At 40.8% G+C, this 18,561-nt stretch overlaps 1 protein-coding gene across 1 annotated transcript; it reads left to right on the top strand.

Annotated features, from left to right (window-relative positions):
* On the top strand, positions 1–16,722 carry LOC141005795 (folylpolyglutamate synthase, mitochondrial-like). Its single transcript, XM_073477828.1, has 15 exons — positions 1–182; positions 1,621–1,749; positions 1,935–1,988; positions 2,981–3,045; positions 5,188–5,302; positions 6,029–6,106; positions 6,492–6,553; positions 7,174–7,276; positions 8,637–8,714; positions 8,852–8,999; positions 9,755–9,838; positions 10,310–10,460; positions 12,976–13,051; positions 14,845–14,911; positions 15,239–16,722. Exons 1-15 carry the CDS (start codon positions 3–5, stop codon positions 15,613–15,615), a joined length of 1,767 nt encoding a protein of 588 aa, XP_073333929.1. The 5' UTR covers positions 1–2; the 3' UTR covers positions 15,616–16,722.
* Positions 16,723–18,561: the final 1,839 nt, after the last annotated feature.

Genomic DNA, 18,561 nt, shown 5'->3' with positions numbered 1-18,561 from the left:
GGATGCGGCTTCCTGTGACAACACGACGCCTCACGATGGGGTGCATGTCGCGCGTGTTACAGAGGAGCTCCGCGTTTGCCGCGCGGCTCCGACAGAAGGACTGGGCGTGCAGTTTGGCGGGCCTTTCACTCAGACACTACAGCACCAAGACGGCTCCCCAGATACCAGGCATGGAGTACCAGGTACGCGGTATTACAGTCTTTTCCTTCACGTCTTCGCACCGGCTGCTAGCGAGCTAGCTAGCCACCTGTGCTAGTTTGATAAGTTTGTCCCAACTCTGAGTGACTGCACAGTTGTGAGATGATAGAAACATGGCTGACAGGACCATGCGAAACTACATGAACTGCTGCCGTCGTCGACTAGCCGACTCGCTGACTCGCTGTTGGCTGCTGAGTGTCAGTCCCGCTGAGGACAGAGCTCACAGTCTGTCTGTGACTTCAACTCTGACTGATCAACGTCTAAGTGCAGCCTGTGCTCTAACACGTGGTGTAAACCTGTCTGATGCCATATCTGATAGTTTGACTCGGCAACTGGACAGTCCCACATCCCTTATTTATTCCGGGGCTTGTGATTCGTTTCAGTGTAATACAACTCGCACTGAACTATCAAGAAAGACACTGGCATTTGTTGTAGATGAACATGATACGGCTGGCAGTGTGTACAGTATTAAGTATAAATGCCACAATGCTGCTGCTCATGGAGGCTAATGGTTTTTTAGTAAACATGTCCATTACTGTTGTATTTCTCCATTTGACCCAGCCATTATTGAAGGCTTTTCTCTGCCTGCTAGTAAAGCTGACAGTCTTCATTATCCATTGATCCAGCAGTTATTTTCTTGATGAATGGTTTGGTCCATAAAATATAAAATATCTAATAATGGATGTCCAGGTGTATGGACATGTGGACGTTATATGTGGGACTGAGTCAAAATAAACTAGTGTGTGTTTGTTCATGGTAATGAAGGTACATGAAGCCAGCCAACAGTGTGGCTCTCAAAGCTCTATGACACAAATGAACGTGATGTATTTGGAAGTGAGACACACAGAATACTCATTAGTAGGATACATTCATCTGTTGATAGTAAGAAAAAAGAAGAATATTGCCAGATTTATCTTGTAATGAGATACTTAACACAAAAGCCTGCAGATGGAACTAATACTAGGGCTGCAACTAATGATCATTTTCATTATGGTTTAGTATTTTATTTTAATGTGAGAAAATAGTGGAAGATGCCCTCTGTAAATTCCCAGGTAATCTTCATCTTGTTTGTTTTGTTCCGCCAATAGTCCAAAACCCAGTCAGGATCCAGTTCAAGGAAACGTTTCCTTTACATGATGAGATCTGCTGTTAGCTGACCAAGCTAGGGTAGTTATCTCACCAACTGATGGATAAGAGCTGGACTTAAGTACAAGCTACTGTGGGACATGAGAGTCTTGAGTCCCTGACTCTATTTAACTTGTTCCTCTCACTGGACGTGTGCATATAAAATGGAAAAGGTAGCTCTGTGGTCATGTGTGCATGCAGTCTAAGCTTCTGGCCTGTTCTGTGTAGATAATGGGCGGTTGTTTTTTGGAGCTTGCTGTGGTTGTAAACATTTCACTTGTTTCTTTTTTGCTGCAGGATGCCATTTGCACTCTGAACACGCTACAGACCAATGCCAGTGCTCTGGAGCAGGTACGACGAGAGCGGAGTCACCCTCAGCTGCAGCTCCAGGCCATGAGAAGCTACCTGGAACGAGCCGGCCTCACAGTGAGTCTCTTATAGCAGCTCACAAAGTAGACAGGGCAGGTTTGGTACATAACTGTGACCACTCAAAGTTTTAATATTAATATTGTTGTCTAATGCGATTAACTAATAATATTTATTCTGATCTTATCTGCTGTGTGTGTGTGTGTGTGTGTGTGTGTGTGTGTGTGTGTGTGTGTGTGTCAAAGGTGGAGAATCTAGACCATCTCAATATCATTCATGTGACGGGAACAAAGGGCAAGGTGAGCTAACTAGACACACAAGCTGCATGTGCGTGAGGCCCAGTCAGTAATTCTTTGAAGATGGAAGTCATATATCGATGCATTCACATAAAGCACTGATGAGTCTGACTTATACCACTTTACCACCAAAATTAGTGGGTCTACACAGGTTTTTTAAATGCAGTTCAACCGACTAAAAAGTGCCTATTGACCCCATTCACACTTCCCGCAGGCAAGACAGCCTGTCTGTTTTTTTTTTTATATCTGAGTTGTACGTCACTGATGTTATGGTTCACATCACGAATGTGCCGGAAACAGTTGTAGACAAGAGCCTGTAAAACGGTGGATAAATTCTTTAGAGCATCACAACACCCGCGAAATGACTCGTTTCACGATCATAATTTGAGCCATTCAGTCCAATAACATTTGCAAAGTCTAGAAGAGCCAAACAGTTAAATAAATTTATCTCCATTCAAGAAGTATCGGAAGTTAGCCGCCTTGGTCATCGATTCAGGTATTTTCACATGCAGGAAGTAGAGTGTTTTTGGCTTCTAAACACCACTGAGCAGCTTTCATAGGAATGAACAGGGCTCCACCTCCACACTGTGTCCAGTAATCAAACGTCCTTGAATAGACCACATCCCAATTCCTTCCTTCTTTATGCGCCACAATCGGATGGTGATAATGCGTAATGCATGTTCACCTGGGTCTTATGTCTAGATCAGAGCCGAGCCGAGGTGATAAAAACGCGGGTGTAAATGCAGAGTTTACACATTCCCATTGCACACAGAAGCTCGATCTTAGCGGGTTTAAGTGGGATTTTTGACCAGTGCAAAAGGAGTAGTATAGATACATATAAAGGTCTGGCTAACCCTTTGTGTGTTCCTTTTCATATGGACCTCTGAACTCCCATTATGTAATCTTTGACAAAGGTCATGCAAACATGTTTTCAAGTGTCACATATGATTGCGACAGCTGTACGAGTCCTCTGAGTGTTTGTGTTTATCTTTCAGGGCTCAACATGTGCATTCACTGAGCAGATTTTGAGAGGTTATGGCTTTCGCACAGGATTTTACAGGTAAGATTGCAGTGTATGAGTAATGTATACACTTTTTACACTCAAAATATAAATCCAACACTTTTGGCTTTTCTCCCATTTTTCACAAGCTTAAGTAAAAGTTGCAGCAGGGGTTGTAGCCAATCACTGGTCTGTCCACTGAACATGGCTGCTAAAGTTAGTGGTGCAGACCAGGAAGTGAGTTTTTGGTGGTGTGGTCCATGTAGTCAAGACCTACTCTTCTTTGGGGTCTAGACCAGCTGTGGCGTGGTCCGTGTGGACCATGAAAAGTTTATTTTGTAGAGATAGGTGGTTCCCACAGAACAGCCACGCTACAAACATGGTGACCTTTAGATGATACATTGCTGTAGATTGAATATCCAACAGTAGCCTATATAAAGTAGGCTACTGGGCTTAGGCTTAGGCTTAGGTTTAGGCTTAGGCTTCAGCCACACACTCAGCACACACCATATATCACACACATGCATACACACCCTGCTACTTTGCACACGGTCTTCTTCTTGTTCTGTAAATACTTTTGTCTTTGTCTCTTATTTATATCTATTTCTTGTTTATTATGTGTGTGTGTATGTATGTATGTATGTATGTGTGTGTGTGTATGTATGTATGTGTGTGTGTGTGTGTGTGTGTGTATATATATATATATATATATATATATAAGTCATTTGACGTGATAATGAGTACTTTAACCTCGGATGTTAATGAGTGGACCAGTTAATGAGTGGACCAGTTAATGAGTGGTCCAGTTAATGAGTGGTCCAGTTAATGAGTGGTCTGTGTGAGTCCAGCTCACTAACTGGTCTGAACCAGACAGACAGCTCACTAACTGCTCTGGACCACACAGACAGCTCACTAACTGGTCTGAACCACACAGACAGCTCACTAACTGGTGATAGATAGAAAAAGGGATACCTGGTGCAACAGGCATTCAATACATTTATTAAACAAATAATTATGAGCTGACATCTTGATAATAATGTAGGCTATATTTATTAAAGGATCATGATTCCTGACATTTTTTTACGGTCAGAGATGGGAGAGTGTGGATTAGGACCATAAAGACCACTTCACGGACCTACTCCGGTCTACACGGACCACGCCACCGGTCGCTCACTTACTGGTGTGCACCACTAGCTTCAGCGCCCCTTGCAGGGGTGACTAGTGTTATGATGGTCAGTGGACAGACCACAGAATTGGCTACACTTTTCGCTGTTATTGAGCACTTTGCTAAAATATTCAATCCACCTGACGGGTGTGGCATATCAAGAAACTCATTAAACAGTACAATGATTACACAGGTGTGCTTTGGACTGGTCACAATAAAAGGTCAGCTTTATCACTTAACACATTGTCACGGATGGGATGAGTTTTGAGGGAGTGTGCAGTCGGCATGCTGACTGCAGAAATGACCACCAGAGCTGTTGCCCATGAACTGAATGTTCACTTCACGACCATAAACTGTCTCCAGTGTGGTTTCCAAGAATTTGGCGGTACATCCAACCAGCCTCACAACCGCTTAATTGAAAGAGAGTGGAAGCCAAAGCCAACTGGCACAACGCCAGTTCATGCCATCAGGATTTGAGTGTATCCATTGTTTGTGGTTCTGGTTTTGTTTCTACTGATGTCCACCACTATTCCAGTAGCGAAATATGGGGACTGCTCAGGAGGTGATGCTAAATGGAGCCTGACGATACTCGTTTTTTGGGGCCGATGCCAATACCGAAATTATGGAGTTAAAACATTCCGACACTGATATATCAGCAGTCATACACACATTTTTTGCAGTGATCTCTCAAATGTGCTTATCAAACACTTGTGGCAGATATGTTACGGAGGCCCGATATCTTACAGTTTAAATTATCCAAGCATTAAATGTACAAATAAACCAGTATTGTCTGCGTACATTAAGGTTTTAACTTCAGGACAATCAGATGGAAGGTCGTTGATATATAGACTGGTTCATGATATTCATTTAAAATATCATCATAAATATTGTTACATTAGTTTTTAGATAAAACATCATTGATGTTTGATACAGGTATATTACATTAATCCAAGTATAGTACCATAAGTTGATCTATTACATTTAATATAGGAAAAGTTAGAAATGTTTTTCTATTGATGTTTCCGTCTTGGTTACAGTTCCCCACATTTAGTCCAAGTCAGGGAGAGGATTCGAATCAATGGACAGCCCATTGGAAAAGAGCTCTTCACTAAATACTTCTGGCAGGTTTATGGACGGCTAGATGAAACAAAGGTAGGTCATGATATGTTTATTTTTACAGCACAGCCCTTTTCATTTTTAAATGGAGCTGTTGGTTTTAAGTGACCATGGCTACTCATTCACTTGACTCGATGAAATAATTTAATGGATTAACCTTTGTTCATCTAAAGTAACAGTTGGCATTACAAGCAGTGATTTCTATGAGCTGATGTGAATCCTGTTTGCTTCCCAGCCTGAACTTCAGCCTCTGCTGTGTATTATCAGTGTCACAGGTTGTAATGAGTCTAATAGAAAATGAGACCCATCATGTCAGGATGAGCATGACCCTCATGTGACAGCACAGTTAGATCACATTACCGGTATTCAGTTTGCATTGAGGGTTGCTCTCTTTGGCATAGAAAAGTCATGCCGCTTATGCCGTTTTTCCAGTGTTCATTCAGAAGCTGAATCCAATTGGAAATCTGTTTTTAGGATTTTTGGAACATGTAGTGGCAGTGCACAACACTTTGTCACTTTGTGACTGTATTATCACACTTTCCATCCATCAGAAACAGAGTAACATAGTCATTGATTTGGAGATGTTTGATTATTGATACAGCTTGAGTGTTTACATGTAGTGAGAGTACTGAGATTATGACTTAAAATGTCAAAAACTAACCATCATGCAGCCTTTGCATTAACTGGTGTATATTATTGCACAGACACTTTGCATACGACGTGATGCAGCCTTTTTTTTCTCCTTCTCTTTGGACTCTTCAGGATGCCCATGGGGGGACAATGCCGGCATACTTCCGTTTCCTCACCATCTTGGCCTTCCATGTGTTTCTTCAGGAGAAGGTAGGTTAGCAGGCCAGTGCAGCAACTAGCTGCTATGCTAGCATCTAGGCAGCGAACCAGGGACAGGGTTGCTTATAGATGAACTACACAGAATATATTAACCATTTATTATAAACATCAGTTGCAACTTTACAATAAACAATTGCTAATGATAATATATGGTATATAAAGCATCTCATTGTTTCTTAACTGTCAAATAACTATTAACTAGAGTTTAGTTAACTATACATTTACCATTCTTTGATGATGGCGTGTTTTACTTTGCATGAAACGTCATGGAAAAGATTGATCGACTGATATCATGATCCTCAGGCTCACGAGAAAACAGAAACTTAAATGACTGACTTGACTAATTCCAATCTAAACAACCCTGCTCTTTGTCCAGGTGGATCTAGCAGTAATTGAAGTTGGGATTGGTGGAGCATATGACTGCACCAACATTATAAGGTAAGAATCTCCATTTATAAAGCTGCTTAGTCTGTGACTGATACATCTGTCTCTGACTGGAAATAATGAAGCAGAACTATTATTGGAATATTTTTACATTCATGATCACTGATTTGGTTCAGACTTGATATCTGTTCCAGTATGTACCATATCCAATATGTTCCATACAGCCCTGATTCCAAAAAAGTTGGGATGCTGTGTAAACTGTAAATAAAAACAGATTGCTGACAACATTGAGTGTCCCAACCTTTCTGAATCAGGGTTGTCTTAGAGAAAGAGTGTTATCTTTGGTTGTGCATGACTGTCACTTTGATACACAGACACACATTTGTAATATCTTTTATGACAATGTTTCTGAGCCAATAAAGTGCGACTGTAGTATCACAGTAACAGATCAACATTATCTAACTTTATCAGAGAGCTGAGAACACTTACAAGCAGCTGATTTAGTCCTGATGTATGCCTTTAAATAATAAGTAACTCTCATGCAATGCATTTAAACCAGGTTACTGTACATCTTTGTACACATGCAGCAGGCTTGCTCACTTATTGCCAGATACACATTGAGGTGTACGGTTGGAGTTACTTGTTTACAACTTGATGTGGTTCTGTATTAACAGGAAGCCGTGGGTGTGTGGGATCTCCTCTCTGGGTATAGACCACACTCAGATTCTTGGAGACACCATTGAAAAGATAGCATGGCAAAAAGGAGGCATCTTCAAGGTGTGTTGGCTGTACACATCAATAATGTGGCATTGTAACTGGACTAAATATTAATATGTCAGTAATAAGACCAAAAAAAGTTACGGGGCCACTTACTAGGGTTTTTGTTGTTGCTGTTGTTTTTTGTGCTTACATGCAGAGAGGATTAATAAAGGGTAACTTAACTCTGTTAGATTTTAGTCCTGATCTTCCACTCAGACAGTTGTTGGGGTTTGGCAGCTAAAAGCTGCAGATCAAAGGCAGATCAGCTGTAAACGACGCTTTGTATGTGTGAACTACAGTGGCCAACCTAAGAACATGTAAACAGACGAAACACGAGCAAATTAAGAAAATATCTTCCTCAATTTGACGACACTTGCATTGGAAATGCACTGTGAAATACAACATAACTAATCACAAGAATGACAGCCTGTAACACTTCCATTAGGAAGATGTGCAAATACAGAAGCAATGCAACAATAAAAACACACAAACCCTGAAAACACATGCAACAGAAAAATGTTGCATGTTCAGACACCACAGCAGAAGTGCTCCAAGGCTCTTGTGGGAGCGCTCTGCACCAACTGCAAGAACCAGGACTTTGTTCTGTAACAGAATGTGTGTTGTGTGACTGATGGTGACTTTTAGTAGTCAGAGAGACTAAATACATTTAATTATAAACTAATGTTGCTCCAATTGATTGGCCACTGTTCAGTGGACCTATATTTGTATTTAAATGGTTTGATTGGTGGTAAAGGCCAATCAGAAGAGCTGATCAAAGAAACACGAGGCAGTTTCTGTACTTGCTGCTAAAATCACATAGCGTGCTGCAGGGTTTGAGACTAATAGTTGGCAGAAAATGTGCTTTGAACAAACAGACTGTTGCCTAACAAATGACAAATTTAAGTGACTGCTACTGACCATGCTGACTACACCGAGCTGGTCTTCTCATGCTGTTATCTTTCTCACCACAGTGCTGTGTCAGCGTCATTTACAGTCACTTGCTGGCTTTTCAGTGCAAGACCTAAGAAAAATATAAAGATTCTCAAATACTCCCCCAGCACTGGTCCATCTATCCCCTAAGCCAGAAATGACTCACTGGGAGGACTGGAAAATATATTGCACTGTTTAGAGCAAGAGGGCACTGCAAATCTTACTCAAACCAGCAGGAGGCGAGCTAGTTAGCTATTAGCTGTTAGCAGAGTACTGGATTGTGTTTGGCTAACAGAGCTAATAGCTTACAGCAGAGCAAAACACTTGAGTTTAAACTTAGTGGAGGGATATTGAAGCCCTTTTAAAATGAAGCTACTCATCATTGTTCAGTATTTTTGTACTTCTTCTCCACTGCTCTGTCATCTCACTGGCTGTTCATCATGTTCAGCCAGGGGTTCCTGCCTTCACAGTGAAACAGCCAGAACATGCGATGTCTGTGCTCAGGGACAGAGCCAAAGAGATGGGGGTAAGTGACCATTCAGTCTTATAGTGTTTCTGTCGAAGATTGTTCAGCGAAATGTCAGATTTGAAATAAACTTGGTTGTTGAAATCCTTCCTCCAGCTGTTCAGTTTGATGTAATACAGTGTGACCTGTTGTTGCAGTGTCCTCTGTGGGTGTCTCCAGAGCTGGAGGACTACCAGGAAGATGGTGGACCTTTGCGCCTGGGCCTGGCAGGACAGCACCAGCGCTCCAACGCCTCACTGGCCCTCCAGCTGAGTCACACTTGGCTGCAGAGAAGATGTCTACCAGGTGGGACAGGATGTGAACCAACATTTGAACTGTATGTCAATGGCAGGAAGGACGTCATGCATCCAAAATTGAAAGAGATTGCTTCACTGTTGAGGCATATATGACCAGGAAGCAGCATTATAATACAAATACCGATCTTAAATATGCAAAAATGTAATTTTGTTGAGTAAAAAACATCTTCAGGCACAAGGAAAGAAGTTGGTTGAGACCTTGCAGTACATTAAAGGCCACACACACACACACACCGTCTGATGACATCCATATGAGCTTAATGTGAGAAACAAGCACACCATCGTAGTGCAGGAGGAGCTCACAAGCTATATACTGTTCAGTGTTCCAGCGTACACCAACGTGGGGTCGGCAATAAACCACTTAACCAATCATAGCATTAAAGAAAAAAGACCATGAAGGCAGTGGATCACTAAACAAAAACACATGTCTCCCTCACAACAGTCAATCACATGCAACATTAGATTTACAGCATGCAGGATACACAGTCAACCGCCCCACAAATGTTAACATACACGTACCTTGTATGACACCTCCATTAACAAATTCATTCATTTAATTTCTTTAATGACTGGCAACAATGACCCAAGAACATTTGTGGCCAGAGTCAGCTAGCCAGCATTTCGGCTCCTCCCACAAACATAATGTCTGAGAAAAACATAACTTTCCCCTATTTCTAAATGGGCAAAAGCAATGTATTCCTGTAAATGATTTAAGACTGGGTTCATCATGTCCTCTCTCAACAGATAAAAGCTTTTCATCCAGCAGTGTTGAGAACACAGGTCGACTTCAGGCCACTGGCTTCAAGCCCAGCCCCATCATGTTGAAAGGTGAGTCCTGAAGAACAATCACTTTTGATTAGATCAAAAGGACAATGGTCATTACTTTACTGCTTTTTGTATCTCTCTACTAATTCAACATGCTGACATGTGACAGTTAAATTAAGAGTTGGGACTTAACAGTGTCAGTCAATAAGGCACATTATATAACTTATATATGTGTTTATATATATTTATATAATTGTTTCTGCAACATCAGCAGCTGAGAAAGCAAAAATCGGACTTGTAGTATCTCTATCTTAAAAGGTAGCAGCCAACACATAGCTGACAAACACTCAATTATCCAGAAATGTCATGAACTGTTTTTTTTTTTTTTTTTTTCAACAAATTAATGAATTAGAGAGTAGTGATTTACTGGTAGTTTTGATATTTGTGAATCAGAATTGATGGAAGTCAAACATTTAACAGTTCCCAGGCTAAATATGATATCATCCAATATGTTGTGTATCTGTGTGGTGTCAGGGCTGGCAGACACAGAGTGGCCTGGCAGGACTCAGACTCTGAAGCACGGAGCAGTCACCTACTTCTTAGATGGAGCTCACACCATGCGCAGTATGCAGGCCTGTTTACACTGGTTCAGAGAGACTGCAGCCCAGCATGAGAGGAATGCAAGGTGAACATCTCTCCCTGATCACATGACACTCACAGTGTGGGTTTCTGTATCTGCATCCATCAGACAACTTGATGTAACACTGTTTATAAGTGATGAGTCCTATTCATTGGTAATAAGATGATGAATGTTTCAGCATTCCCGCCATAAAAAACAACCACTGGACACATGTTTTTAAATAGCCACATATAGTGTAAATTTCAACAGCATTAAAACACAAAACACAACAGTGGGATGATCTGCTGGTGCAGAACATTTTGTCTCTTCCCACCAGCTTTTCATCCCAAAATGGTGTGCGTGGTGCACCTGTGATCAGTGCTTTAAGTGGGCTTTTACTGACCGTAATTGTGAGTGCATCGAAGTGCTGCCTGCCTCCTGCCTTCTGCCTCCCCCTGTGCAGAGCTCCACACCTGGCTCACAATCTGTAGTGGTCTTTTTTGTTATTAAACTTTTTATTTGAAGAAAAAATAAGTTATACATGTTGCTCTTAAGTTTGTATACATGCCACAAGTCTTATCCAAGTAAATAATGAAAGAAAAATAGGTAAATAATTCAAAAAAATTAATTAATTAATTAATTTAAAAAGAATTCACATCATTACAAAAGCACCCATACTCTTTCCTATCACAGTACTACAGTACTTTACAAGTTCTGGACTGGTAGGGAACTTAAGAATCCAACAAGTGAGAAGTGATAATGATAACTAGAAAAATAAAAATAGAATAAATAAAATAGATAAATGTACAGCAGTAAATAAAAGTAGACAATAACAGCTCTGAAATTAATCAATTTGTCAGCCCCATATGCACCTTTCTTCATTCATAACTTCTCCTGCAAACAATATCTTATAGTGGGGTAATAACGATTGCGGTGGCAAAATCAACAACACAAATAATAATAATTATAGATTAAATAAAGATAGTTTTCTGCATACATGTATAATGCTGACTGGTAACTGTGTAATTGCTGAAACAAAGAAAGAAAATTGAACCAGATGAGTGGAGTCAAAAACTAGGGGGTTTTATCACATTACCCAGTATCTTGCCTAAAAGTAGTGGTCTTTTTGACATATGTTCTATTTACTTCGCCGCAAGCAAATCTGGCAAGAAAACACAATGGTAATGTATTAGAAATAGTGTCACTGCTGTTTGTGAATGTGTTTTTACATATTAGTTACTCAGAACTGAGTACACACACACATGCACATGAATTTTTAAAGGCCAATATAATAACGATAGTTGGGAGAAGGAAAAGGCTGATAGCTGATTAATCGACCGATGGTCTGGACTCTCTCCTTTCCTGGAGTGAGAGTTGCCAGGCAGGTGTGGGGATACTTAGAAACCCCTGAGCACTGATGTGTTAGAGTTCTCCCCGGAGAACAAGAGGGTCGCCTCTGTGCAGCTGCCAGTCAATCTGACTGTTGTTTTTGCTTCTGTAACGGCTGCTTGGAATACCCGGCCTTTATGGAGTCCCTGGGTAGCGTCCAGGAAGTGGTTCCTTCTGGGGACTCTGTAGTTCTCCTGGGGGACCTCAATGTTCACGTAGGCAACGGCAATGGAAACCTCTCCATGGCGTGGTTAGAGGTGTATTGAGTAGAGGTGTGAATCTTCACTGGCCTCGAAATTCGATTCGATTACGATTAAGATTCCGCTGTCAACGATTCGAATGCAAAACGATTCTCGATGCATCTCATTGCATCCTCACTGATCTATATTACTGCACATGGCTACTTTTTCATCATTCAAATTCCCCTTTTAATCAGAAAGTCTACAGCAGTCTACAAATTCAAAGCTGCATCTTTTCAATACATAAACATTACAAAACAAAGCATTTATCCATCTGCTGTGCCCTTCGACGTTTGTTGTTACCTACAGTAATATTGTTTTAACATGGCAGCTTTGAGATGAGGCATTTATTGTCTCTGCTGCACACACCTCTCAGAGTTGGACAGCAGAGTTGACAGAGCCTCCTCAGATCTTGGCTGATTAGCTGGGCTTGCTGTAACAGTTATTATTTATGGCTGCAGACGTTAGCTTCAGGTGAAAATGGCTAACGTGATAAGTGAGGCAGAAATCACGCTCGGTGTGGGTCTCGTCGGATTTTATGACCTTGCTGGGAAGCACAAACTGGACATGTCCTAGATGTCCGTTTTAAAAAAAATACTGACATACCCTCCGACATACCTCCTACGTAAGTAACGTTAGCCTAATGTCCGCCCACAATTCAAAGCACAGGAGCAATGTTGCAAAGTAACTTATTGTCCAGCTGAGGCCGCTGGCGATGCATCTTATATAATCGAGAAATTTTCACACTTCTAGTATTGAGTCAGGCCACACAGGGCAGTGATATCCCATACTGTATGTGTTGTACCAAGTGAACCAACTGAAATGGAACAGGTTGTAGTTGGTGTTTCTGACACCGGAGCCTTAATACCTGCTGGTCATTGCTTTAACTAAACAAACACTGTTCAAACAGCTGAACAATACTGATGTAAAACCTTGTCATGTCTGTGTTGTAGCGGACCTGTGGCCAGAGTGTTGCTGTTCAATGCAACAGGAGAGAGAGACTCGGCAGCCATGCTTAAACTACTGGTGGTGAGTACAGCTGCCTTCCACAACACAGAGAATGAGGCCAGCGTCTTCGCATTATGTTGTCATTTATATGGATGTCCTTGCAGACGGAATGTAGAAACTAAAGCTTAATTTTCTTTTTTTACATTTGAGCTAATTAACTATTTTTTCATCCCTATTTACAGTAAACATTAATATTTTAGGAATACATTCAATTATTTATTATATTATTCATGTTAAAGCAGCCCAATGTAGTTTAGGTGAAGAAATGTTAATGAGAAGAGAAAGATCTTCATTGGCTGATTTATTTTTTTTTTTTTTTCTGCCTAAACAAACTAAATAATCAAACTCTCTTTGTTTTCATGACTGAATAAACAAACTGACCTTAAAGGACAACACAATTTATACTGTTTTTACTTTATTTTATATTTCTAGCTTCAAACAATGTTCTGGGACCTTATTTTCCTCTCAGAACAGCTTGTTTATTCACTGTTGGAAAAAGTTTGTATCATTACCTCATTAATACTGTAGATATTAAAATTCTGACTTTATTCTCCAAAACTACATAGTGCCCCCATTTCATACAAATAAAATAAACATTTAGAATAGAAGGGTTAGACTTCAGGTTTGCAGAATAAGTCTCAAATGTAAGGATTTTGTTTCATGAATGAAGAATGGGGCAGATGTGATTGGCTCATGCTACCCACAGCATAAATGGGATTGAGGGTGTGATCACTTAAGAGCTGATCTTACACCTCACTTTGAGTAGAGGGAAGTTGATACAGTGAATGTCTTATTCTCTACCCACAGCCAATAACTTCTTTACTCCTAAATTGACCCTTCAAAGCATTCTTTAATTTTAGAAGTTTTGATGATCATAGCGTGAGGTTTACGACATGTGAAATACCTCTTGTCGGACTTGCATTTCCGCCGACAGACGTCTGTGTGTTTATTTTCACTCACTGGAGTCGCCCTTCTTGTCCGAATGCGCTGATTTGATTGGCTACGTTGCATTACGTGAGATAATTTACAGCACATCTGTGGGCCTCCATGGGCCGCTAAACCAGTACTATAAAGGCTGGAAAAGTGGTGCTAGTTATTATAGAAATGCTCCATTAACATGCTATGATTCTCGGTTATTGGTCCAGGTCCCAGGAATTTTTAACAAAGGTGGTGGCCAGTAAGACAAAGGCGACCGCCTTTGAGTTAGATAGGCAGGGAAAACCCTGTATAAGACTCTGCAGATTCAACGCTAAACATAAATGTATGCATGAGGAGAAACATACGGTGGCCCTGAGAGCTCAACGCGCTGTAAATAAAAAAAACATTAGCAAATTAAGAAAACATCACCAATTTGACACACATGCATAGACTTTTGTAAAGATCTGCAAAAAACACAACCGAATACAGAAACATGCTGCAAACACACAAAAGATAACCAAATACAGAAATGCAGCCAGTAGTCCCTTAGCGTCCTTAGGAAGCCGTTCCTCTTCTCATCTGTGCAACGTTTGTGTGTTTGGTTACGTTTCTCACTTTGCAGCGTGTTTTTCTCTGTTTCTCTGTTTTTCAGCATGTGTTGTCAAACTGAGGAAGATTTTTTTCTAAATTTGCTTGTGTTGTGATTATTTGTGTGTGTGAGCTGGAAGGCCACCATAGAAGTGAGAATAAAACCATATGCATACTAAGATACACCTCCCTGTTTAACCTGGTCTTGAGATTAGTACCAGGAAATCTTTTTGTTTTATCTCTGGCAACATCTTCTCTCCCAGTCTGAGCAGACACTTATTTCTTTTTCACTTGTGTTTCTTTTTCAGCCATGTCAGTTTGACTTTGCTGTGTTCTGCCCAAACATAACTGAAGCCATCGCTTCTTGTAATGCAGGTGAGATCAATGAACCTTTTGCTTTTGTGTGTTAGTAGTGAACATTTAACTCTACCTAAAATGAATAAAAGACCATACCAGCTGTATTTAGCCCATGAACTCCAAATCATGTGGACTTTTCATGACTGCTAATGTTCAAAACATTTTGTAGGTTGTAGATGTCCTACCTGCAGACAGCCAGTGGTTCATTTAAAGGAATAGTGGAATATTTTGGGAAACACACATTTTTGCTTTCTTTCTAAGAGCAAGAAGATACTGTAAAACAAACAAACAAACCCAGAACAACTTTGAACTTAATCAGTGGTTCTTTCATTCCATTCCTCTCAGACCAGCAGAACTTCAATGTTTCGGTGGAGAACATGTTGACTCGCTGCTTGGACAATGAGAGGAGCTGGCGTCTCCACAACAGCCTGGGGGACATCGAAGGCCCACAGCTGCTCATCGAGGACAGCCTGCCCCTGGTGCCTGAAAAGAAAGCTGACACCCTGGTCTTCCCCTGCATCCTCAGTGCCCTCCGCTGGATCACTCAGGGCAGGGACTCAGTGGTGGCAGACCCAGCCAAGACTGTCTTACCAGTTAAACCCAGCATCATGGCCAAAGCTGCTCCCCTCTGTGATGCAGCTGAGATCCACGTCCTCATCACTGGAAGCCTCCACCTGGTGGGTGGAGCACTGAAACACCTCGACCCAGCTTCCTCCAAGTAAATGGACCATGTGAAATTTAGTTGAGTGAATTTCAAAGCAGTTTATATAATGATTCTGAGCTCTGCTTATACACACATTTACCTTTTTGTGGAGGGAAATGATTTCTGTCTGTCTGGTTGAGGCATTTGAGAAACTATCTTTTTGGACAATGTCTTTAGGTGTTTACCTGAATGGGATTAGCTGCACCCAGGTGTTGATTTTGTCTTGGTAGCTTCACTGTAGTGGCTGATGGTCGGAAACCGCTAGTTTTGACCAAGCTCAGGGCCTCACAGCAGCCCCAGCTTCACCCAGAGCCTTACAGACGACCACACAAACATGTGGAGCTCGTGTCTTTAGTCTTAACTTGAAGCCAAATATGTTTACATGATGAAGTAGAGAGGCTACATTCATGTACACCACAATGTGCATTGAGTTGGCTCAACTGGAACTATGTGTGCTTTAGCACTCAGTGAGGCCACATGGATGTACCAGAGGGCTGGGATGGTTTTTACATTATCATACAAACATTTGTACAAAAACTGCAGATTAATGGGCACCAGAAGGTGCTTCATGGACTACATGATGTTATGAGTTTTCTGTTTTTTATTTATCTGTTTGGAAAACCTGACTATTACCTTTCACAGTGTTTTTAAATGAAAGCCATTTTGCACAGTTTCTACTTACATTTTGTCAGGATTTGACAAAGTGCTTCACACAGCACTTAGTCATCTTTGTTGTAGATGTGCAAATATTTTAACACTTGTGTTATCATCCTAACTGGCTTCAGTTATGTAAATGTCAATCAAATTCTGTGTCACTCTAAAATTGTGATAATATTTAAATTATCCTTAATTTAAATTTGCATTATCTGACTGTAATACCTACAATAGTTATTGTATGTTGTATGTAAAATAGTTTCACAGGTGGTTCAGCCACATCCATTTACTGTGTAACTTCAAGTGTGTTTCAAATTCAGTTTCAGTCTGACAGAAACTAAAGTGATTTCACTTGCGTGTGGGCCCATCAAGACGAAAAACGCACTTAAATCGAACTCATCACTTATTGTAAGTAAAGAAGATGAAATCTGCTCACATCTGAATTATGAGTCAATAAAAAATTGACAAATTATGCCACAACTGTTTTGATTTTTTTCTGAGAATCTAAAAACTTCATAAGATGTGTTTCCTGTCTGTGGCACTCAGCCCAGTCCTGTTGAAAATGTACATTTAAAAAAAGGGTTAATTGTGCTGGGGCTGGGGACTATTTTCAGCAGTAGATTAAAACACAATTGGAGCTCCTCTGAGTGCTTGGGGCAGCAGGATGGTGCCAGTGGGATTGAGTCAAAATAAATGACAGTGGGGTCCAAAAGGCCACACTGAAGATCTCTAAAATCTTCACATAAACCTGGAAAGAGCCAGAAGGTTTGAAGATTCAGAAGGTAGGTGAAAGAAATTACTATTTAAGAAAAATAATTTGTCTGTATACTTGATGCTTGTGTGATGCTAGGTTTTTGGACCATGTCTCTAGGCATTCACCTGAATGGGTTTGTTGTCTTTCTTCAGTGATTAGTGTACACTTGTTTGTGGGTTGGTTGATCAAGAGAATCAGGTTGTGTTGAAGAGTGGTGGGGACATAAGGACTCGGATGCAGAAAACAAATTTTTAAATGGTCTTCAACATGTAAGAGTTTAGGCAATGCCATGTCCAAGAGGAAAAAGGAAGGAGACATTAGATACTACTTAAATCCATAATATGTAAAATCCAGCAAATAACATGCAATGATCTTAATATGTCTACAAATCTTAGGCTATTCTAGCTAGCTAGCTAATCAGTCCATCCGGTTTATTTACAAGCAGAGTTATGAGCATCAACAACATTAAAACCACTGACAGGTGATGTGAATAACATTGATCATCTCATCACAATGCGATGTTCTGCTGGGAAACCTTGGGTGCTGGCATTCATGTGAATGCCACTTGACACGCACCACCCATCCAAACACTGTTGTGGACCAAGTACACCCCCTCATCACAACAACACTACCTGATGGCAGTGGCCCCCCAGCAGGACAATGTGCCCTGACACACCGCAAACACTGCTCAGGAACAGCTCGAGGAACACAATAAAGGGCCCAAGGTGTTGACCAGGCCTCCAAATTCCCCAGATCCCAATCTGATCGAGCATCTGTAAGAAGTGCTGGAGCAGGTCTGATCCATGGAGGCCCCATCCCCCAACATACAGGACCCAGAGGATCCACTATAAAACGCCCTGGTGCCAGACACCACAGGACACCCACAGGATATTAGGCAGGCGGTCATAATATTATGCCTGATCGGTGTATATAGCTGAATAAATGTGTGAATAAATGAATAACTAAATAGATGAATTAAAATAGGAATAAATAAATACAAATAGAATGTTTATGAATATGTATATAAATGGGTATATACATACAAAAATTAATTTAACATTTATATATTTGATATCTGATTATTTATTTATGGTGAGAATAAACCATCAAATTGCATGATTCATTATTGATTCATTCATACAGGCATTTCATTTTTAAATGTAATGTTTATTAAAGCATTATTAATTATTTAATGAATAGTGTTCTGGCCCTGGTAACCCTCCACATACACAGAGAGCAGAGGGCTGGAGCATCATTCGACCATTCAGCGGCCTTTCAGAAAAGTTGTTGTTCTCTTTATTATGAACGTTGTCCTCTTTATCCCCTCATTAAATGTGCCTTTGAGCTCATGAGCAAATGTCTCGTGTCTCCTGATAAGAGGACATTTCTTCTCATGTTCATCTATTATTTTTGAAAACCAAAAAATGCAGGCGCTTCTCTCAGCAACTATGAAAAGGCGGAAAAACGAGCAATACCTGAACGTCACCAGTCAGTGGAACGTATGACGTACGACGTACGGTGAAGAGACGTCAGTGACGTGATGAATACAGGGCGCCG

Source organism: Pagrus major, chromosome 12 (assembly GCF_040436345.1).
Source record: "Pagrus major chromosome 12, Pma_NU_1.0".
NCBI lineage: Eukaryota > Metazoa > Chordata > Actinopteri > Spariformes > Sparidae > Pagrus > Pagrus major.
This window is presented reverse-complemented; position numbering and strand designations above follow the sequence as displayed.